General features: G+C 42.0%; 2 protein-coding genes across 8 annotated transcripts in view; both read left to right on the top strand.

Annotated features, from left to right (window-relative positions):
• BDP1 (BDP1 general transcription factor IIIB subunit) overlaps positions 1-7,295 on the top strand; it is a 79,249-nt gene extending 71,954 nt beyond the window's left edge. For 5 of the 7 annotated variants that reach the window (XM_090038136.1, XM_090038138.1, XM_090038135.1 and 2 more), the window contains exons 41-43: positions 1,611-1,854; positions 2,840-2,992; positions 4,641-7,295. In XM_090038136.1, coding sequence (XP_089894262.1) covers positions 1,611-1,854; positions 2,840-2,992; positions 4,641-4,766 — 523 coding nt within the window. In that variant the 3' untranslated portion in view covers positions 4,767-7,295. The remainder of the gene's footprint in view (positions 1-1,610; positions 1,855-2,839; positions 2,993-4,640) is intronic. The other 2 variants (XM_090038141.1, XM_090038139.1) reach the window with 2 other exon arrangements.
• A 4,647-nt stretch (positions 7,296-11,942) lies between these two features.
• MCCC2 (methylcrotonyl-CoA carboxylase subunit 2) overlaps positions 11,943-17,574 on the top strand; it is a 70,524-nt gene continuing 64,892 nt past the window's right edge. Inside the window, exon 1 of the mRNA XM_090038143.1 lies at positions 11,943-12,199. Within this exon, the coding sequence (XP_089894269.1) occupies positions 12,077-12,199 (123 nt within the window). The 5' untranslated portion in view covers positions 11,943-12,076. The remainder of the gene's footprint in view (positions 12,200-17,574) is intronic.

Raw genomic sequence — 17,574 nt, 5'->3', positions numbered from 1 at the left:
TCCTCAACTATATCAACCCAACCAAGGCTTTATCTAGCCAGGTCTAGAAAACCTTCAAGGATGGAGACTCCACAACCTCTCTGGGTAACCTGTCACATTGTTTTACTACCCTCCTAGTGAGAGAGTTTCTCCGAATACCTAACCTAAACTTCCCTTGATGCTGTTTGAGACGATTGCTCCTTGTTCTGTCATTTGCCAGTACTGAGAACAGTCTAGCTCCCTCTGATTCTTCTTTGTGACACCCAAGTGCTGAGAGCCCATTCCCTAAAACAGCATCCTGTTCAACAACCAAACAACAACAGTGACCAAAAAATCCTGTTAAGAATCTGACTGGTTTGGTTTTGTTTCCAAATTTGAAAAATTGTAGCCATGGCATGGATATTGCATGGTCACAGATAGTTCACATTTCCCACACTTCCCTGATAAACATATAAGTGAACAGACAGTTGTCTCTTGCTCAGTCTTTTTGTTTGTTTGTTTATTTCTGCAGCCAACAAAATTGTCTTTTGTGATGTAGACACTTATCTGTTAGTCTGGGTTTGGGACAACCTTAAATTTATTAGCTTTGTCAAATAACCATTTCTTCGAATCGATCAAATTCTGTTTTTTCCCCAAACATTAGACTGCTGTTACTGAATACCCAGAGCATACCGAACTTTTCCAGAGCTATGTTAAGACATCTCACTGCACCAAAGAGATTACAATATAGGTGACATACAGAGAATGCAACACAATTTTTAAATTCCTTTAGATGCACTAATATACTTCTTACACTTTTAAAATCAGATTTCTGTTTGACCCTTTGCTTTTTGTGTCCTTATGGCCTCCCCTGTGCCTATTGACACATGTTGATTTTACTGCTTCTTTTCCCAGCTTAGTGGTGGGGTGGATTGTAGTTGTCACTTGCATGTATTCCAGGAGCACTCTTGACATGTAGGTGCTGTCTAGACATAGAGTCCCTGACTGAAAGGTTACCAACCAAAAGTGACACTTGATACTTTTTTGTACCTCTCTCAACATAATAACTTTTTCCCTGTTCCTGTGCCTCAGTCACAGTGAACTGCTAATTAGGAATGATGACACTGATTGACATGTCCTGCAGCAGATCTTTCAGTCTTGCTTCTGGAACCTAGTCAAGGTTCTCCCTGGGAGGTGGGATTTTCCCCCATGCAGTGCATTGGCAAAGGACAAATGGGAAGAAGAAATCCCCACTGCTCTTCTAAGGAGAGAGGTTGGCAGCCATTCCTTGTGCCAAGGAGTCTTTCTTATGGAATATTTAGGAGGCCGTATAAGCCACTCTTACGCCATTAACAGAGAGCTCCTATTTCCAAGCTATATGGAAAGGAGTCTGTTGAGGGCTTTTGTAGTCCCATAGAGAACTGTGCTGTTAAATTTGACAGGAATATATTCTGTTCCAATATGAAAGGTGGTGGTTTTTGTTTTTTTTTACTTGCTCCAAACAATTTATTTTAGAACACCTTGATCATTTACATAGTTTGGAGATGTTTGTTTTTTTTGTTAAGTCATACTTTGTTTATTGAACTAAAAACAGTATTTCCACTTCATTTTTCCTTAAGCAAGCTGGCAGTAATAAACTTTATTTTGAATAGGCCTGGGCGAAAACCTCTGGGATTTTTATCCTTAATTTGCAAAAAGAGTAGCCCTGATGTTGGAGAAGACAGTAAAGGGAACAAAGAGAAATTCCAAAAACCTCAAATACCTGCCTCAAAGCGAAGTCTGAAAAGGTCTGCTCCATCCACAGAGGACAAGAGGCACACTCTAGAGCCCTGTTCCCTTCCTTCTACAAGCACATCATTTGCTGAAGGCGAGAATACAGCAGCTACTGTAGTAAAGGTACATATGGCTACTTTTAACCATCTCTGCATCTGGTGTGAAAGGTGAAGAGCAACTGGGAACAAGGTGTGAGAGAACGAGCAAGAGTAGTGATAACTTTAGCGCTATTTTCATGGATATGAAGAGCTCAGTTTACTTTTTCTGTAGACAGCCAGAGTGAACAAACTGATTTGTGTTGGCTATGATGGGAGGTAGGAGGGGGAGAACTAAGATGCACTTCTTCTTTTTAAATGCTAGAGAAATTTACTAGCAATCTCTAAGTATTACAAGGAGCAGTCCTATGCTCGCAGTGGGCATAAAGCATCTTGAATCTTGGAATTGCTGTCTAATTTTACACAATATTGTCTTTTTCCAAAAGTTTGTTTCAAACGGTGTGTGGGAGGGGGTAATTTCTTTCAACAGATCAGCTGCAGATTAGGTCCAGGGAGCTGAATAGGTATGTCCCTAAATTCCCTGTTTGCCACCTTACCTCTTAGGCAGTAGCTTTAATTTTGTTTGTTAGAAGAATGCAACTGAAGTTAATTGAGTAGCTGCTTAATTACATTCCCAGTCTCCTACCTGAGTGGAGGAGATATATGTATTAATACTGAATCTACCCTGGTGGTTTGAAACCCCCTACTACTCTGATCTCTCTAGTCAGTTCCAATTTCTGACTTAAACTATATCAAATACCATTCTCCTTCATTACAAAATAATTGTCCATACATGAGCTGATTTAGTTATTGTAGTTTAAGTTTTTGAGTTGATGGACCCAAGTTTCTCAACACTATTTAAAAAGCATTTGAAAGTGTTGTACTGTAAGCCTTGTAGACAGGACAGGTGTCTGCCTGAAAAATAATTAAGTCTGGCTGCCTGTGAGACAATAGATGCCATCATGAATGAGCAAATGAATAAAATCCGAGAGAGGTTTCTTAATAGTTCAAGGTGGTGTCTGTTAACATATTTCTATTTTTCTAATGTTAATTCAGTTCAGTGCATCTTCTAGGGTTTTAGACTTCAGATCCTAGGTTTGATATCTGGGCTGTGGTTTGGCAGTTGTCTGCAAAGATGTGGACCTGATAGACCCTCTGTCTTGCTGCACAGAAGCAGAGAACTACATCCATGCATCACACCCTCAGAATCTCAGCATGTCCTGTTGGTACGCTAGATATATTTATTAATCAAAGCATTACCTTTGCGAAGAACCATGCTCAGTTGGTGATGAAATTAAATAAGTCAGCTTGCTTGTATTTAACTCTTAGTTGCTATCCATCAGATTTTTACCTGTACCATAACCAGCATGTACCCCTCTAGTCTGGAAAATGAGAGAGGAGGCAGGGAATGTATGCAGAATGGAAGCATTAAACTTTCCACACAGAAACTACACTATCTACAAAATTGTAAAGAAAGTTAGTTAAATTAGTTAACATTAGAAAAGTGGTTTTGAACTCTATACTCATCAGAAAATTAACCTGTCTAGTAGGTCTTATGGGCTTGTTGCCATAATATCACAATGTTATGGTCCTGTTTAAGCCAATAGAAAGTATTTTTGAGCTACTCTTCCTCTGTAAACTGAGTTTCTCATAAGGAAACTAACTTTGCTGTTTTCTTGATTTCACCACAGTGTTGAAGTGAGCATTAAGAATGAGTGACCTAAAAATCTAAGTACTTCAAAGCTAAAATAGTGCAGTGGATATAAGTTCCATGGAGAGGTGACTTTTTTTTGGGAGGGGGGAGAACGGACGGACAGATTTCACTTCAGTCAAATGATCTGCCAACACTTCCTCCTTTATTCAAATAACTTTTCTGACAGAATTGGCTCCCCTCAAACTGTATGAAAAGGATCCTATGATATTTTTATTTGCAAATTTTAAAGTCCTCAGTAGCTAGAAAACATTTTTTTCATTTGACATTAGGTTCTAGTTTTCCCAAGAGAACTGCCTAGTTGTGTCTTTCTGCTGCAGCAGCCTGATAGTCCTGTGGTTTGAAGGTCATATCTTTCCCCTTTTTGTAAGATATGTCTGCTCCAGGATCCCACTTCACATTTGTGGGTCTAGGAAACTTGTAAGGCAGTTAAATTTTTACAGGCAACACCAAGTATCTAACATTATTTATCTAACACCACTACTTCATTTCTGAAACAGTTCTAAGCCAAGCTTTATTCATATTAAACATAACAAAATCATAGAAAGTTAGGGTTGGAAGGGACCTCAGGAGGTCATCTAGTCCAACCCCCAGCTCAAACCAAGGACCATCCCCAACTAGATGATTCCAGCCAGGGCTTTGTCCAACTGGCCCTTAATCTCCAAGCATGGAGATCCCGCCACTCCTCTAGATAATCTGTTCCAGTGCTTCACCACGCTTCTAGTGAGAGTTTTTCCTAATATCCAACCTAAAACTCCCTTGGTGCAAGGAAATAGGTTAAGACATCTGCTGATTCCAGCCATGTGATACTCTGAGTTACCAAGAAGCCTTTTAGATCTCTGTCTAGGTGTATGGATCCAAGAGTGGTATTCCATTTAAGTTTTTATTTCAGAGAACAATTACGCCCAAGTAATAGTTTGTTTAGACACAGAAAAATGTTATTCACTCATCCAAGTAAATGAATTGAGAAAGAAGCAAAGCACTGGTATGTTACAGTATCTTAGGTGTATTCCACTTTTTTTGGATGAAAGAAATTTTGCAAGAGGAAACTATTTTAATTGTATCAGAAGGGGAGGAAGTGGGAAGCTTGTTTTTAACATTCTGATACTTTAGTTTTACACCAGCTGAGGCACATCTGTATAAAAGCATGTTTCTTTTTGTAGACTTCCTGTGATAAAACTTCTGAGAAGCCAGCTTATCCTAAAGAGCAGGAGAAAGAAGAGGCACCAATCAGCATCTCAGAATATTTTTTCAGCGATATTTTTATGGAAGTGGATGATCCAGAGTAGCATAGTAATTTCCATAAAATTTTGGGATATGAAGCATGGTACAACAAAAGTTTTGATGATTTGCTGAATTCAGCTTTATTCTATCTATAGGTCTAATTTTTCTTGCTAGCCAGGTTCTCCCTGGTTAGTGGAAAGAGCCAGTGTGACTTGGGAGTTTTCAAATTTGTAAGAAAACTAAACCACTAGATTAGTGTGATTGGGCTGAAACAGACTGGTTTGTATTTTGAGTCTTAAAGATATGCAGGTACTGAGTGCATGGTTACCTTTCAGAAAAGTGCAATGTGTAAATGCCTACCCACATGACAATATCCTTTAAATCATAATGCTGAAGCTTATGGGGCTACTTAGATGAAATCTTAACTTCTTTTTGCGAAGTAACTCTTTAAGAGGAGAAATAAACCTTCATATTTCTCAGTAGATAAAGAAGCAAACTGTAAAAGTGTAGTACAGCAAGTACATAGAAATATTTAGTATTGTCAGCTATTTTTACTGGCATCTCTAAATTTATGTATTTTTGTAATTGACGAGCTTACACGAACACAAGCTTAAAAAGGCCCTTATTGAAAAGCCAAATGTTTAATCCCTTTTAAATGTATGCAGATAAATACAAAAGGTCCTATTTATTTAACTTATTCAAAGAAGAAGACCCTCCTACTTCTGAATGCTAATTTCCTTGTAAATTTAACGTGTATAGAATTAATTCTGCTTTCATATTTTGACTATATTTATTTGGCAAAGTTCAGTATTTCCAAGGCATCCTCACTTCACAGACTTAGGTCTGATTTTGCTCTGCTTTCAGTTTCTCTTTCTTTACAGAAACTCCTCTGGCTTCCTTGGAAATTTGTACTGTAAAGAAAGAGAAACTGAAAGCAGAGCAAAATCAGACCTAAGTCTGTGAAGTGAGGATGCCCTGGAAATACTGAACTTTGAAGCAGTTATTTTGCTCATATTTTCTTGCCCTTCCCCCCCTTTACCTAAACAATAATTTAATGTCAGATTCTTTGATAGTTTTAGATTTGTCCTATTTTCCACTTACATGAAAATATGCCTTGACAAGATTGTCACATGTTACCCTTAATTGGCTCACAAAAAGAAAATGCTATACTGTACATATTAATTTAAAGAAGTATAGGTATCTAAACTTAATTTGGGTAAACTCCACATTTTTTCTCCTCAGTTAAAGATTAGCCATTGGAGGGCATGGATGTAATGCCACATAAATTAAGTTCAGTATATCCAAAGCAGTTCTGAACAGCTCCAAACAATTTTTGCTCTAACTTTTCATACTAAAGCTCAGGAATATATAGCATGTGTTCACTTATTGTATGGTGGTGCTTCTATCTTTTAATTTGCATTTTCTGGTTAGGTCCAGCCAAAACTAAAATGACTTTCAGTAAGAGTAATTTTCAAAAAAAATGTTTAAATACAGTATTCAAACAATTGGAGTTTTTTTTACCACCTTTCCCAAAGAAATATCTTTTTGGGTGGTGGCTTTATAGAAAACAGTATTTTTTCCAATTATTGGATTAATGTTAAATTATGTGCTAAGGCTTGAAAAATTCTCCTCTTTGAAAAGCTATTTTTGGCTTGACTTCTGAAGGAAATTTATGACAGACAGACCAGCTATTAGGAATCTCTAATGGAACAGTCCAGGCCATTTCCTTTATCAGTCGTATGCTAGAAGCAGTTACATTTTTAATGTTGTAATAGAAAGGAAAAGAATACTAATCTAGTCTGGACTTGTTTTTCAAGTAAATATTTTTATTAAAAACAAAAACAAAATTGCACAAATAGTTCTAATCATATTATGCCCTGTTGCAGGTGGCTTTGACTGTAAATTTAGGTTGAAATACTTACTTGTTTTAATACCCTTTTACATAAGCATCACAGTAATAGATGAACATTGCATACATATTAACTGTCTATTATACATTTTGTTTTCTTTCATGCAAATAGTTCCTGTTTACAATGTGGCATGTTTCAATGAAGAATCAGGTAAACCAATTAAATCACCCACAGTGGTGTGATATAAAAATTGATTTGTAGCTATATGATAATGTACTTTGTCAGAGTAGTAAAGAGACTCGTACTTCAGATTTGATTCAATATACTAGGCAAAACTATTTGCAAATTATAAGAGGAGGTAAGATTGATTTATGGTGCCTTTATCTGTTCCTGCTAATGGAATAGATAATGCTTGTTTTATATTTTTTTTTCAAGAGCAAACCATGTGCACTTTTGTTATTTAGTTACTTTTTTTTATGCGAATTTCAAGACAGAGAGAACATAATGTGCGTTTTCTGCATTGGGTATAGAAAGTTGTATGACTTATGGAAGAACAAACTACAGGTTGCGAACGCCCATTAATGATTGCTTTTTCATTTTTCTCAAGATGTGACAAAGGACAGATTTTGCCTGGAGAGTTCTTTGACACATTGTGTGTAATATTGTTTTTGTTGTAAGCTTTCTGTTTCAAAGAAAGCAGTCATGTTCTCTATGTAAATTATGTGAATAAAGAATTTTATATCACTTTTGTGTTTGGTATTGAATATTTAAGCATCAAGGGTGGTGGGGAGAATCATGTTCCCAGGCCCTTCTGAAAGTGTTCAGGCTTTTAGTGCATACAGGCATACCTCGGAGATATTGTGGGTTCGGTTCCAGATCACCGCAATAAAACGAGTCACACAAATTTTTTGGTTTCCCAGTGCATATAAAAGTTATGTTTGCACTATACTGTAATCTATTAAGTGTGCAATAGCGTTATGTCTAAAAAAAATGTACATACCTTAATTAAAAAATACTTTATTGCTAAAAAATGCTAACCATCATCTGAGCCTTCAGTGAGTCTAATCTTTTTGCTGGTGGAGGGTCTTGCCTTGATGTTGATGGCTGCTGACTGATCGGGGTGGTGGTTGCTGAAGGTTGGGGTGGCTGTGGCAATTTCTTAAAATAAGACAACAATGAAGTTTGCCGCATCGATTGACTCTTCCTTTCACGAAAGATTTCTCTGTAGCATGCGATGCTGTTTTATAGCATTTTACCCACAGTAGAACTTCTTTCAAAATTGGAGTCGATCCTCTCAAACCCTGCTGCTGCTTCATCAACTAAGTTTGTGTAATATTCTAAATCCTTTGTTGTCATTTCAACAATGTTCACAGCATCTTCACCAGTAGATTCCATCTCAAGAAACCACTTTCTTTGCTCATCCATAAGAAGCAACTCCTCATCCATTGAAGTTTTATCATGAGATTGCAGCAATTTAGTCACATCTTCAGGCTCCACTTCTAATTCTAGTTCTCTTGCTATTTCCACCACATCTGCAGTTACTTCCTCGGCAAGTCTTGAACCCTTCAAAGTCATCCAGGCGGGTTGGAATCAACTTCTTCCAAACTCCTGTTAATGTTGATATTTTGACCTTCTCCCCTGAATCGCGAATGTTCTTAATGGCATCTAGAATGGTGAATCCTTTCCAGAAGGTTTTCAATTTACTTTGCCCAGATCCACCAGAGGAATCACTATCTATGGCAGCTATAGCCTTACGAAATGTATTTCTTAAATAATAAGACTTGAAAGTCGAAATTACTCCTTGATCCATGGGCTGCAGACTGGATGTTGTGTTAGCAGGCATGAAAACAAAATTAATCTCGTTGTACATCTCCATCAGAGCTCTTGGATGACCAGGTGCATTGTCAATGAGCAGTAATATTTTGAAAGGAATCTTTTTTTCTGAGCAGTAGGTCTCAACAGTGGGCTTAAAATATTCAGTAAACCATGTTGTAAATAGATGTGCTGTCATCCAGGCTTTGTTGTTCCATTTATAGAGCACAGGCAGAGTAGATTTAGCATAATTCTTAAGGGCCCTAGGATTTTTGGAATGGTAAATGAACATTGGCTTCAACTTAAAGTCACCAGCTGCATTAGCCCCTAACAAGAGAGTCAGCCTGTCCTTTGAAGCCAGACATTGACTTCTCTCTAGCTATGAAAGTCTGAGATGGCATCTTCTTCCAATATAAGGCTGTTTCATCTACATTGAAAATCTGTTGTTTAGTGTAGCCACCTTCATCAATTATCTTAGCTAGATCTTTTGGATGACTTGCTGCAGCTTCTATATCAGCACTTGCTGCTTCACCTTGCACGTTATGGAGACGGCGTCTTTCCTTAAACCTCATGAACCAACCTCTGCTAGCTTCAAACTTTTTCTTCTGCAGCTTCCTCACCTCTCTCAGCCTTCATAGAATTGAAGAGAGTTAGGGCCTTGCTCTGGATTAGGCTTTGGCTTAAGGGAATGTTGTGGCTGGTTTGATCTTCTATCCAGACCACTAAAACTTCCTCCATATCAGCAGTAAGGCTGTTTCGCTTTCTTATCATTCGTGTGTTCACTGGAGTAGCACTTTTAATTTCCTTCAAGAACTTTTCCTTTGCATTCACAACTTGGCTAACTGTTTGGCGCAAGAGGCCTAGCTTTCGGCCTATCTCGGCTTTCGACATGCCTTCCTCACTAAGCTTAATCATTTCTAGCTTTTGATTTAAAGTGAGAGATGTGTGACTCTTCCTTTCACTTGAACACTTAGAGGCCATTGTAGGGTTATTAATTGGCCTAATTTCAATATTGTTGTGTCTCAGGGAATAGGGAGGCCCGAGGAGAGGGAGAGAGACGGGGGAACAGCCGGTCGGTGGAGCAGTCAGAACACACACAACTTTTATCGATTAAGTTCGCCGTCTTATATGGGCGCGGTTCGTGGCGCCCCAAAACAATTACAATAGTAACATCAAAGATCACAGATTACCATAACAAATATAATAATGATGAAAACGTTTGCAATATTGCGAGAATTACCAAAATGTGACACAGAGACACAAAGTGAGCAAATGCTGTTGGAAAAATGGTGCTGATAGACTTGCTCGACGCAGGGTTGCCCCAAACCTTCAATTTGTAAAAAATGCAATATCTGCGAAGCGCAATAAAGCGAAGCACAATAAAACGAGGTCTGCCTGTACTGTACACTCATGCACAGAATCCTTTTGGAGCATTGGACCTCTGCTTCAGTGGTTCTGAAATGATGTTGCACTTAACTTAAAACTCAGTATAGGGAGATGGGGATAACTGCAATCTTTTAAAAGGACTTCTAGCTGTGAAATTCTTATGTGAAAAAGGCTTTAAGTGTTAGCATACTGAATTATCAAAGCTATAGCCATATTATATGTACATGATTAGTTCCATCAAGCCCTGCACCAGTTATCGTGTGGCATCTGACATCACAATCTTTTTTATAGCAACAGTGTCATGCAGTATTTTTCATCAGGGTCAAAATTAAAAAAATTTAATTCAAACACTTTCAATAATAAATACTAGTAATTATGCATTTACTTCTTTCACAGTATAAAATCAGTTCAACTTGCACACTACAAGGAGCAAACTGCCTCATTCCTTCTTGAAAATTAGGAACAACTGTGCATTCCATAAAGGTACACTAATAATGGAAGGGGAGGTATGCAATAACTGCATACCAATATCTGCACAAGCAGTGTCCCTTGTTGCAACTGGGCATCTGTCAGTCTGGTAAATACTGGTTTCCAATGGAGATTCAAATTAAAACCTTGAGAAACCCATAGGTATTTGTTTAGTTTGTTGTGATACAGGAATCCTTATTAATAATGTAAAGTAGTAAGTAGTGAAGAACAAGTTTGCATTAAATGATATTAAGCAGAAATTCTCAATCGGGGTACCTTGAGATCCTTTCAAGGGTGTCACACAATAGTAGCATGGTTTAGTGTGCAAATGTGATTAACAAGATAAACACAAAGATTCTGCCCTGTTGAGCTTTCTGAGTTCTTTGCAGCAGAATTACTTTGTTGTTTTTCTGTAATTCAAAAAGGAGTGAAAACTAAGAGCTGATGTTTTCTAAGGGCTGTCTTGAGACTACTGGATTTTGCCTTGAGTCTAGCTTGAGAACCACTGCTCTAGTTTTACTTCTGAGTGGGCCCATCTACATGAGACTTTTACTATAGGCTAATGAATTCTGCAGTAAACATTGCATGTGTACATGTGTGCCCCATTAGGCTGGAGTAAACTATTTAAATATAAGTACTATCTTGCTGCTGTGTGGTGTTTTTGTTTTGTTTTTTTGGGTTTGTTTTTTTTTTACTCTGTAGCAGCCATGTGCAGACACTGTCCTGGTTGGCTGGGGCACAACGTGCTTCAGTTCAGGGGCTGCCTGCTGGTTAGCCCCACACTGAAGCACCCTCATGCCCCAGCCAGCCCCTCCAAAGTGGGTCACACATTTATTAATGTGCAGTAGTTATTGCACATTTAATTCAGTCTTTGTTTAATCAAGTACTAACTAAATGCGCAGTAACTAGTTACCATGAATGTGTGCCCCTGGTGGCTGGGGGGCATGGTGGTGGCAGTGAGCTGGGGAGCTCCCACAGATGCTGCTGGCCAAAAGTCGATGACCACCTGCAGCCACTGCCGGGAGCAGCCAGTGAGGATTGCAGACTGCTCTCAGGTGACAGTGACTGACAGTGTCGGTGGCACCCTTTTTGTAGGGGGTGCACTGCCATGCTCAGAGGGTGCACATGCCCCTCCTATGTGGTGTTCCTGAGAGTTACTGTACAGTAGCACCTGCAAATGCCTTTTTAGTGACACTACTGCACAGTGTTAGTAGGTTACTGTGCATTAAGCATCTCATGTAGAAGTGCCCACTATGTTGAGCCAAGGTGAACACTCCCAGACTGGCAGGCTGACCCCACCCCAGGCCCCTGCCAGCTGGCTCAGTGTGGAGTAGTCCTGGGCACAGGTGTAAATGGTGCCCCTGGGAGCAAGAAACTCCGGCATAATAAGCACTGGAGTTTACTGTGTTGCCCTAATGTGCACGTGCAGAGCTAATATGCAATACGCCTGTGAGAAGCACAAGGCGGGCCAGGTGGTGCGCCTAAAGCAGGTTGCTAAGGAAAGCAGCTTGTCCCGGGTCGGTGGCTCCTGATCCCTCTGTCCCACGCGAGGCTCCGCTCCTTGCTTCACTGTAGAAAAAAGCGTCGGGGACCGCTCGGCAGGGGCAGGGAAGCATCGACCCTGTGGACTGCTGACTGATCCCCAGCAGCGCGGGCCCGCCCTTCGGCGGGTCTCCCGGAGCCCCCTTGAGAGGAGACTCACTCCCGCCTCCCCAGCGCCGGGCCCTGCGAGCGCTACAAGCCCGGGCTACCGCGGCCGCGCCTGCCCCTGCGGCCCGCTCCAGCCATTGGCTGCGGCGGGGGGAGTGGCGGCGGCCAGGCCGGGGGAGCTGCGTGCGCCGCCTGCCGCCGACGCCGCTATGCTGCCGGGCCTGAGGGGAGGCCTGCGGCGGCTGCTGCTGCTCGGCCCGGCCCGCGCCTACCATGGGGACGCGGTGGCGGCCGTGGGCTCGCAGCCGGACGCGGGCTCACCGCGCTACCAGGTAGGCCGGGCCGAGCCGGGAGGCCCTGTGGGGCAGTCCCGCCCCCGCCCCGCCGCGCGGAGATGACGCCGCTCCGAGGAGAGCGGAGCGCCAGGGTCACCACGGCCCGTGCCCGGCCTGCTCCTCAGCTCCCGCAGAGCCCGGCCCCTCCCCGGTAGCGTGTTCCATGCTTGTCTCCAGCCCCAGTTTCCCCGGCGGGAGCTCGAGGCCATTGCCTCTGTCCCTGCCCCCGGGGGCCGCGCTGCTCGTTTCCGGTCACCCAGCTCCCACTCGAGCCACCCCCGCAAATGCCAGCTCTCAGTATTCACTGTTTCTTGCAACAAAAACAACACTTTTTGCTACTGACAAGTAATAGAGCAGTTTTTCTATTGCAGACACCCCTGAAAATTGACAACTGTGGATTTCTGGTTGACATCTCCTGGTCAGACAAACTTAATGTGCTAGCTAACCTGGTGCGATGCCCCAGGGCATCAGGGTACAGGTGCACCCTGGTTGAGAATCACTGCCCTGGAGTCATGGAGAAAAACCCATTTCCAGCTTCTCAGTAATTGCCCTTCAGCTATTTGAAGACTGTCATCAAACTCCCTTGGCTGCCTTTTCTCCAGACTTTAAATAACCCCAGCTCTTTCAGACTTTCATCATAAGTCTTGTCTCCTATGTCCCTAAACACTGTTGTTGTTCTACACTGGTCTCTTTTCAAACTGCCTTCTTGTGGTGTGTGCCCAAATACCCTAGTCTAGGTTAGGCCTCACCAGTGCTCAATAGGGTGGAAGAATTGCTTTTGTTAATTTGCAGACGACACCCCTGTGTGCTGTTGGCTTCTTTTTTTTGACCAACAGCTTTAACTTTAACTAGCTTTTTTTAACTAATGTAAAGGGGGTGGGAGTCCTGATGCAGGTGTCAAATGACAATTTTGCAGGGGAAGATTTCTGTGCTTGGAAATGAATTGTGAGTTGAAGGAATGAGCAGCGTTCATAAAGTCTGTACGCACAAGTAGAAAGCAAGGGTGAAAAATTGTAAGAATAGCCTTTTACGGGTGGAAGGAAGAGATGTTTTGGGATAATTTTTGCTGTAAGGAAAAAAATAAGTGTATTCACTTGTCAGTTGCAAATAAATTTGTTTACTTGCACTGTCATTTTAAAGGAGCATTGCAAACAAATCTGTTTGCTTGTGTCTTTGGTAAAGTCTTTTTTAATTAAGCTGTGCAGTGCTCTCATTTGTCTCAGGTAAGACACTGAAAACTTGTCACCTTCTCTGCTAGGTTCTTCATGTTGTGGTGTTTGCCAAACCTGTGAGGATATGTGCATTTGTTTAAAGTCTCTGTCTACTGGAATTAAAAGGAAACTAAGCAAGATTGTAAATTAAGTGAAACATCTCCCTACACTGGAACAAACATTAATGAAAACATTTCCCTTGTTTTCTCATTGCAAAATGTAAAGTTCTCAACAGAACTGAGCTCAGTGGGACACTTGAGAAACATGTTACACCACATGAAAGTTAGAAATACTCTAAATGTTTAAAGTTAATATTTTACTTTATTTTTATTAATCAAATAAGCTGGTCTTAGACTTCTGTGTCTGTGCAACTGCTCAGGTTTTAACCTGAAAATGAGGCCTGATTCCCAACTCAGTTTTTTAAAACCAACTTTTCATTTTCCTTCTCCGCCACCCCCTTGATCATTGACAACAGTTTCCTAGGGGACCCTAGGGCAGGCCATGTATATCCTGCTGCACTGGACTAGCGTATGTTCCTTTGGATACATCTGGTACGTCATTCAAACAGTAAGGTGCCTAACAGGGTTACCATTTAAGTGGAAAGTAATTATTGTTTATAGAGCACTACAAGCATATGTAAAGTTTAACAAACACAAAAGGCCAAGGTTGCCACCATGCGGCACTTATAGTCTGAAACAAATGTTATACATGGGATAACTGCAAACACAAGAAGGCATAAGGATAGGCAATGGAGGCTACAGTGTCCTTGACTAATATTTGTCTTTCTGGCTGTGAAATCATCAAGACAAGTTGGCCTTCATAATGTAAACTATCAAGCCAGAAGGTTGAAAATATAATTAAAAAAAAGTAAGTTTAAGTTCTGGAAAATAAAGCCAAATCTGTGTGAAGACCCTGAGGGCAAGGTCCTGCAGGTGTGTTGTTCTCAGAGGTCAGTGGGAGCACTCCCTGCAGGATTACTTGGTAATTTTTGCATCTAGAAATTATTGCATTTACAACAGATTGTCATAGTATATATTGTTCTACAAATTGAAAGTGTGGTAACTAACTTGCCACTTTCGAATCATATACTATAGAACTTGGAAATATGTGGCAGAACTAATAATATGTAATGCAGAGACCAGCCTCCCTCCCCCATAAAGTCTAAGGCAGTGATTCTCGGCTAGGGGACTGTGGCATCCTGGGGTGCCTTGAGATCCTTTCAAGGCTGCCATGGGGTGCCACACAATGTTAGCACTGTTGAGTTTGCAAACATGATACATATGATAAACTGACAGATTTTTAAATAGGAATCCATAGTGCTAAAAAACATTTTGACCTGGTGTGGTCTTTCTGAGTTCTTTGCAACAGAAGAATTGTTCTATTATTTTTCTGTAATCAAAAAACAAGTGAAAACTAAGAGTTGGCATTTTCTGAGAGGTGGCTTGAATCTTAAGAACCACTGATTTAAGGTAAGTATTGTTGTTTCTTTGTAAAGTGGAATCATTATCCTATTTTAGTCAGAGGAGTAGTCTCTGGAATTAGAAATGGACAGTTTCTAATCCCAGATTCACTCAGATGAATCTGGTATGTTCATTTATAGCTTTAATAAACCCTTTCACCTATGACAAATAATAACTTTCTGAGTGGAAGAGACAAAGAGAGCTAAGATTTAACATGTGTGTGCCTTTATGCATCCAAGTAGTCCCACTGAATTCAGTAATTTTATGCATAAAGTCATTTATGTTTCAGTCCCACAAGATGCTTGCAATATGGTGGTGTATAATGTTAATTTATATATTATTTAAAAAGATATGGCCATCTCAAATCTAGGGGGTTTTAGAACCAAGTTTGGTTCTAGCCCTTAGGCCTCCTAAGTCCCTATGCCAATTTTTGTAGGTTTTCATTCACACTTTCTATTTTTAAAGGGGTTTTATCTCCCAAATACTGTGTGAAAGAAACACACAAATATAATAGAAATTTGCAGAGCAAGAAACAAGTAGTGAAACTTGATTGTTCATAATAGGCTGCCTGGCAAATAAATCAACATTCAAACTGAAGTCAAAAGAATGGAGAGAACCTTGTATTTTTCCCCTCTAATAACATGTGCAGCAACTCTGGTTGTTTATATCAATTGTATGTTTAAATTAATAGAATTGTGATGATTATTTTATAAGCTTTAATTAAACAAAAAAGAAAAAGAACAACCCAAATCATTATAATGAGAACTTTTGATGGTGAACTGAATGCAGTTTTATCTTTCTAGCTGTGCACAGCCCTTGTGCCTTTGCTGCTACTACTGTTTCCAAGCAGCAGCAGAATTAACAGGTCTGTAGTCAGTTTTAGTCTTTCTGTTTGGACTCTGTGGAGAGTGGCAAAACCAGTAATAATCAACTGCAACCATAGGCAGTGGAAGGTGGGGGCTAATGGGGTTTAGCCCCCCAAAGCTTTTCACTATGACAGGTGACAGCAGCAGCACCATGGTGCCTCCGTCCCACTGCCTGGCGCCACTTGGTGTGCAGCTGCTCCTCCGCCTCTATGTACAGCATCAGCGTGCGCCAGTCCCACAACGGCCCTGCAGAGGGTGGGGTGAGGGTCAGGCAGGGCTCAGTCCCTGTCACAGGGGCACTGAGGTGCCCTGTTCCTAGGCAGGAATAAGGGCAGCTGCTGATCACAAGGGCAGCTCAGGTGATGGTTGCTGGGGCAACCATGCTGGTCAGGTGACCAGAAGGGGGCAGGGCCAGGCCTTTATAAACAGTCCAGGCCGAAGCCTAGCTAGCAGTTCCCTGTTGACAATTGGAGATGCAAGAGCTCTGCAGTAGAGCCAAGCAGAGCAGAGGTGAGCGGTGCAGCCTGATCACCCAGGTGGCTGCATCATGGAAAGGGGGGAGAGAACCCTGATTGGGGAGCTTGAAGGTGGGACATAGTGGCCATAAGGGCACGGCACTTAAGTTCTAGCCAGGAGGCTTATTTTCGGTTATAGCTAGTTGGCTCACGGCTTTACGTTTCTTGTTTGTTATTGCTACATACCAGAGGGCTGGGTGAGGCTGTAGGGGTGCGAGGAGGCCTCATGGGAGCTCCCCAGTAATCTGGGGGTTCCTGGTGCCCTGTGGGGTACAATGAGCGGTGCCGGGTAGGCATAGCTGTTCGCGCCGGTGTGGCGCAGCGTTGAGGGGTGTTGACCCCAGCCCTGTGGGGCGATAAGCAGAGAAGCTGAAGTAGGGCAAAAGACCCTGACAGTGGTCTAGCAGGCCAGGCACGGCTACGGCCACCTGAGCCCCAACTGTGAGAAGGACTTGAGAAGCCCCGGAAGGGGAATAAGCTTATTGAGAAGCCTGGTGAGGGCTAGGAGTGCTTAAGCACAAAGAGACTGGCCGGATAGGACACAGTCTGTACAAGAGGAGCCCCAGGTGCGGGCACGTGTGCTGAGAGGAGCCCCAGTAGGGGTGCGACTGGAAAGGGTCCCAGAGGGGCTCCATAGTGGTGGGGACTCTGAAGAGTCAAAGGGACCAGGTAAGGCTCAGACCGCCTGAGCCCAACTGGGAAGAGTACTGTCAGTAAGCCCAAGAGGGCTAACGGATAGAGGGGCACCGGGTGCGTGACAAGCCCAGGGGCGCCGGGCAGGGCGCAGAAAAGAAAAGGACCTAATAACGTCCGGAAGAGCTGCCAGGCTTGGGGCGTGCTAAAGGGGAGGTAGGAGGCACGCATTGCCCATAAGGCTGGGGTGCACCAGGTCACTCCATACGGAACGGGGGACAGCGTAAGCATAGCACGGTGTCCAGGGTGATAAGAGGCAGCCTCCCTTCTAGAACCATATACCAACAAGATGTGGCGGGCGAGTGAGAAGGTGCTGGATCACCTGATTGGCACGGCAGGGGGCGCTAGTGGGATCACGGCCGCTCCTAGGCCCCGCTCCGTGACAGTCCCCCACAATAATACTTTCCTCCACCGCTTATGACTGCATTCTTTTGCTGTTTAGGAAAAAGGTGAACTGTAGAGGTTACTATTAGAGTTCTGAGCAAGATATTTTACCTACTTGTTTATAACTTCAAAATGCAAGGGATGCTCTTTTGCCCTCAATTGGAGTAACTTAATTACAATTCTGTGTACAATATATGCACGCACATTGTATCTCTTTTTTACTGTCTTGTTTCCTCATTGTTT

Source organism: Crocodylus siamensis, chromosome 3 (genome assembly GCF_052110815.1).
Source record: "Crocodylus siamensis isolate JL-2025a chromosome 3, ASM5211081v1, whole genome shotgun sequence".
Taxonomy (NCBI): Eukaryota; Metazoa; Chordata; order Crocodylia; family Crocodylidae; genus Crocodylus; species Crocodylus siamensis.
This window is presented reverse-complemented; position numbering and strand designations above follow the sequence as displayed.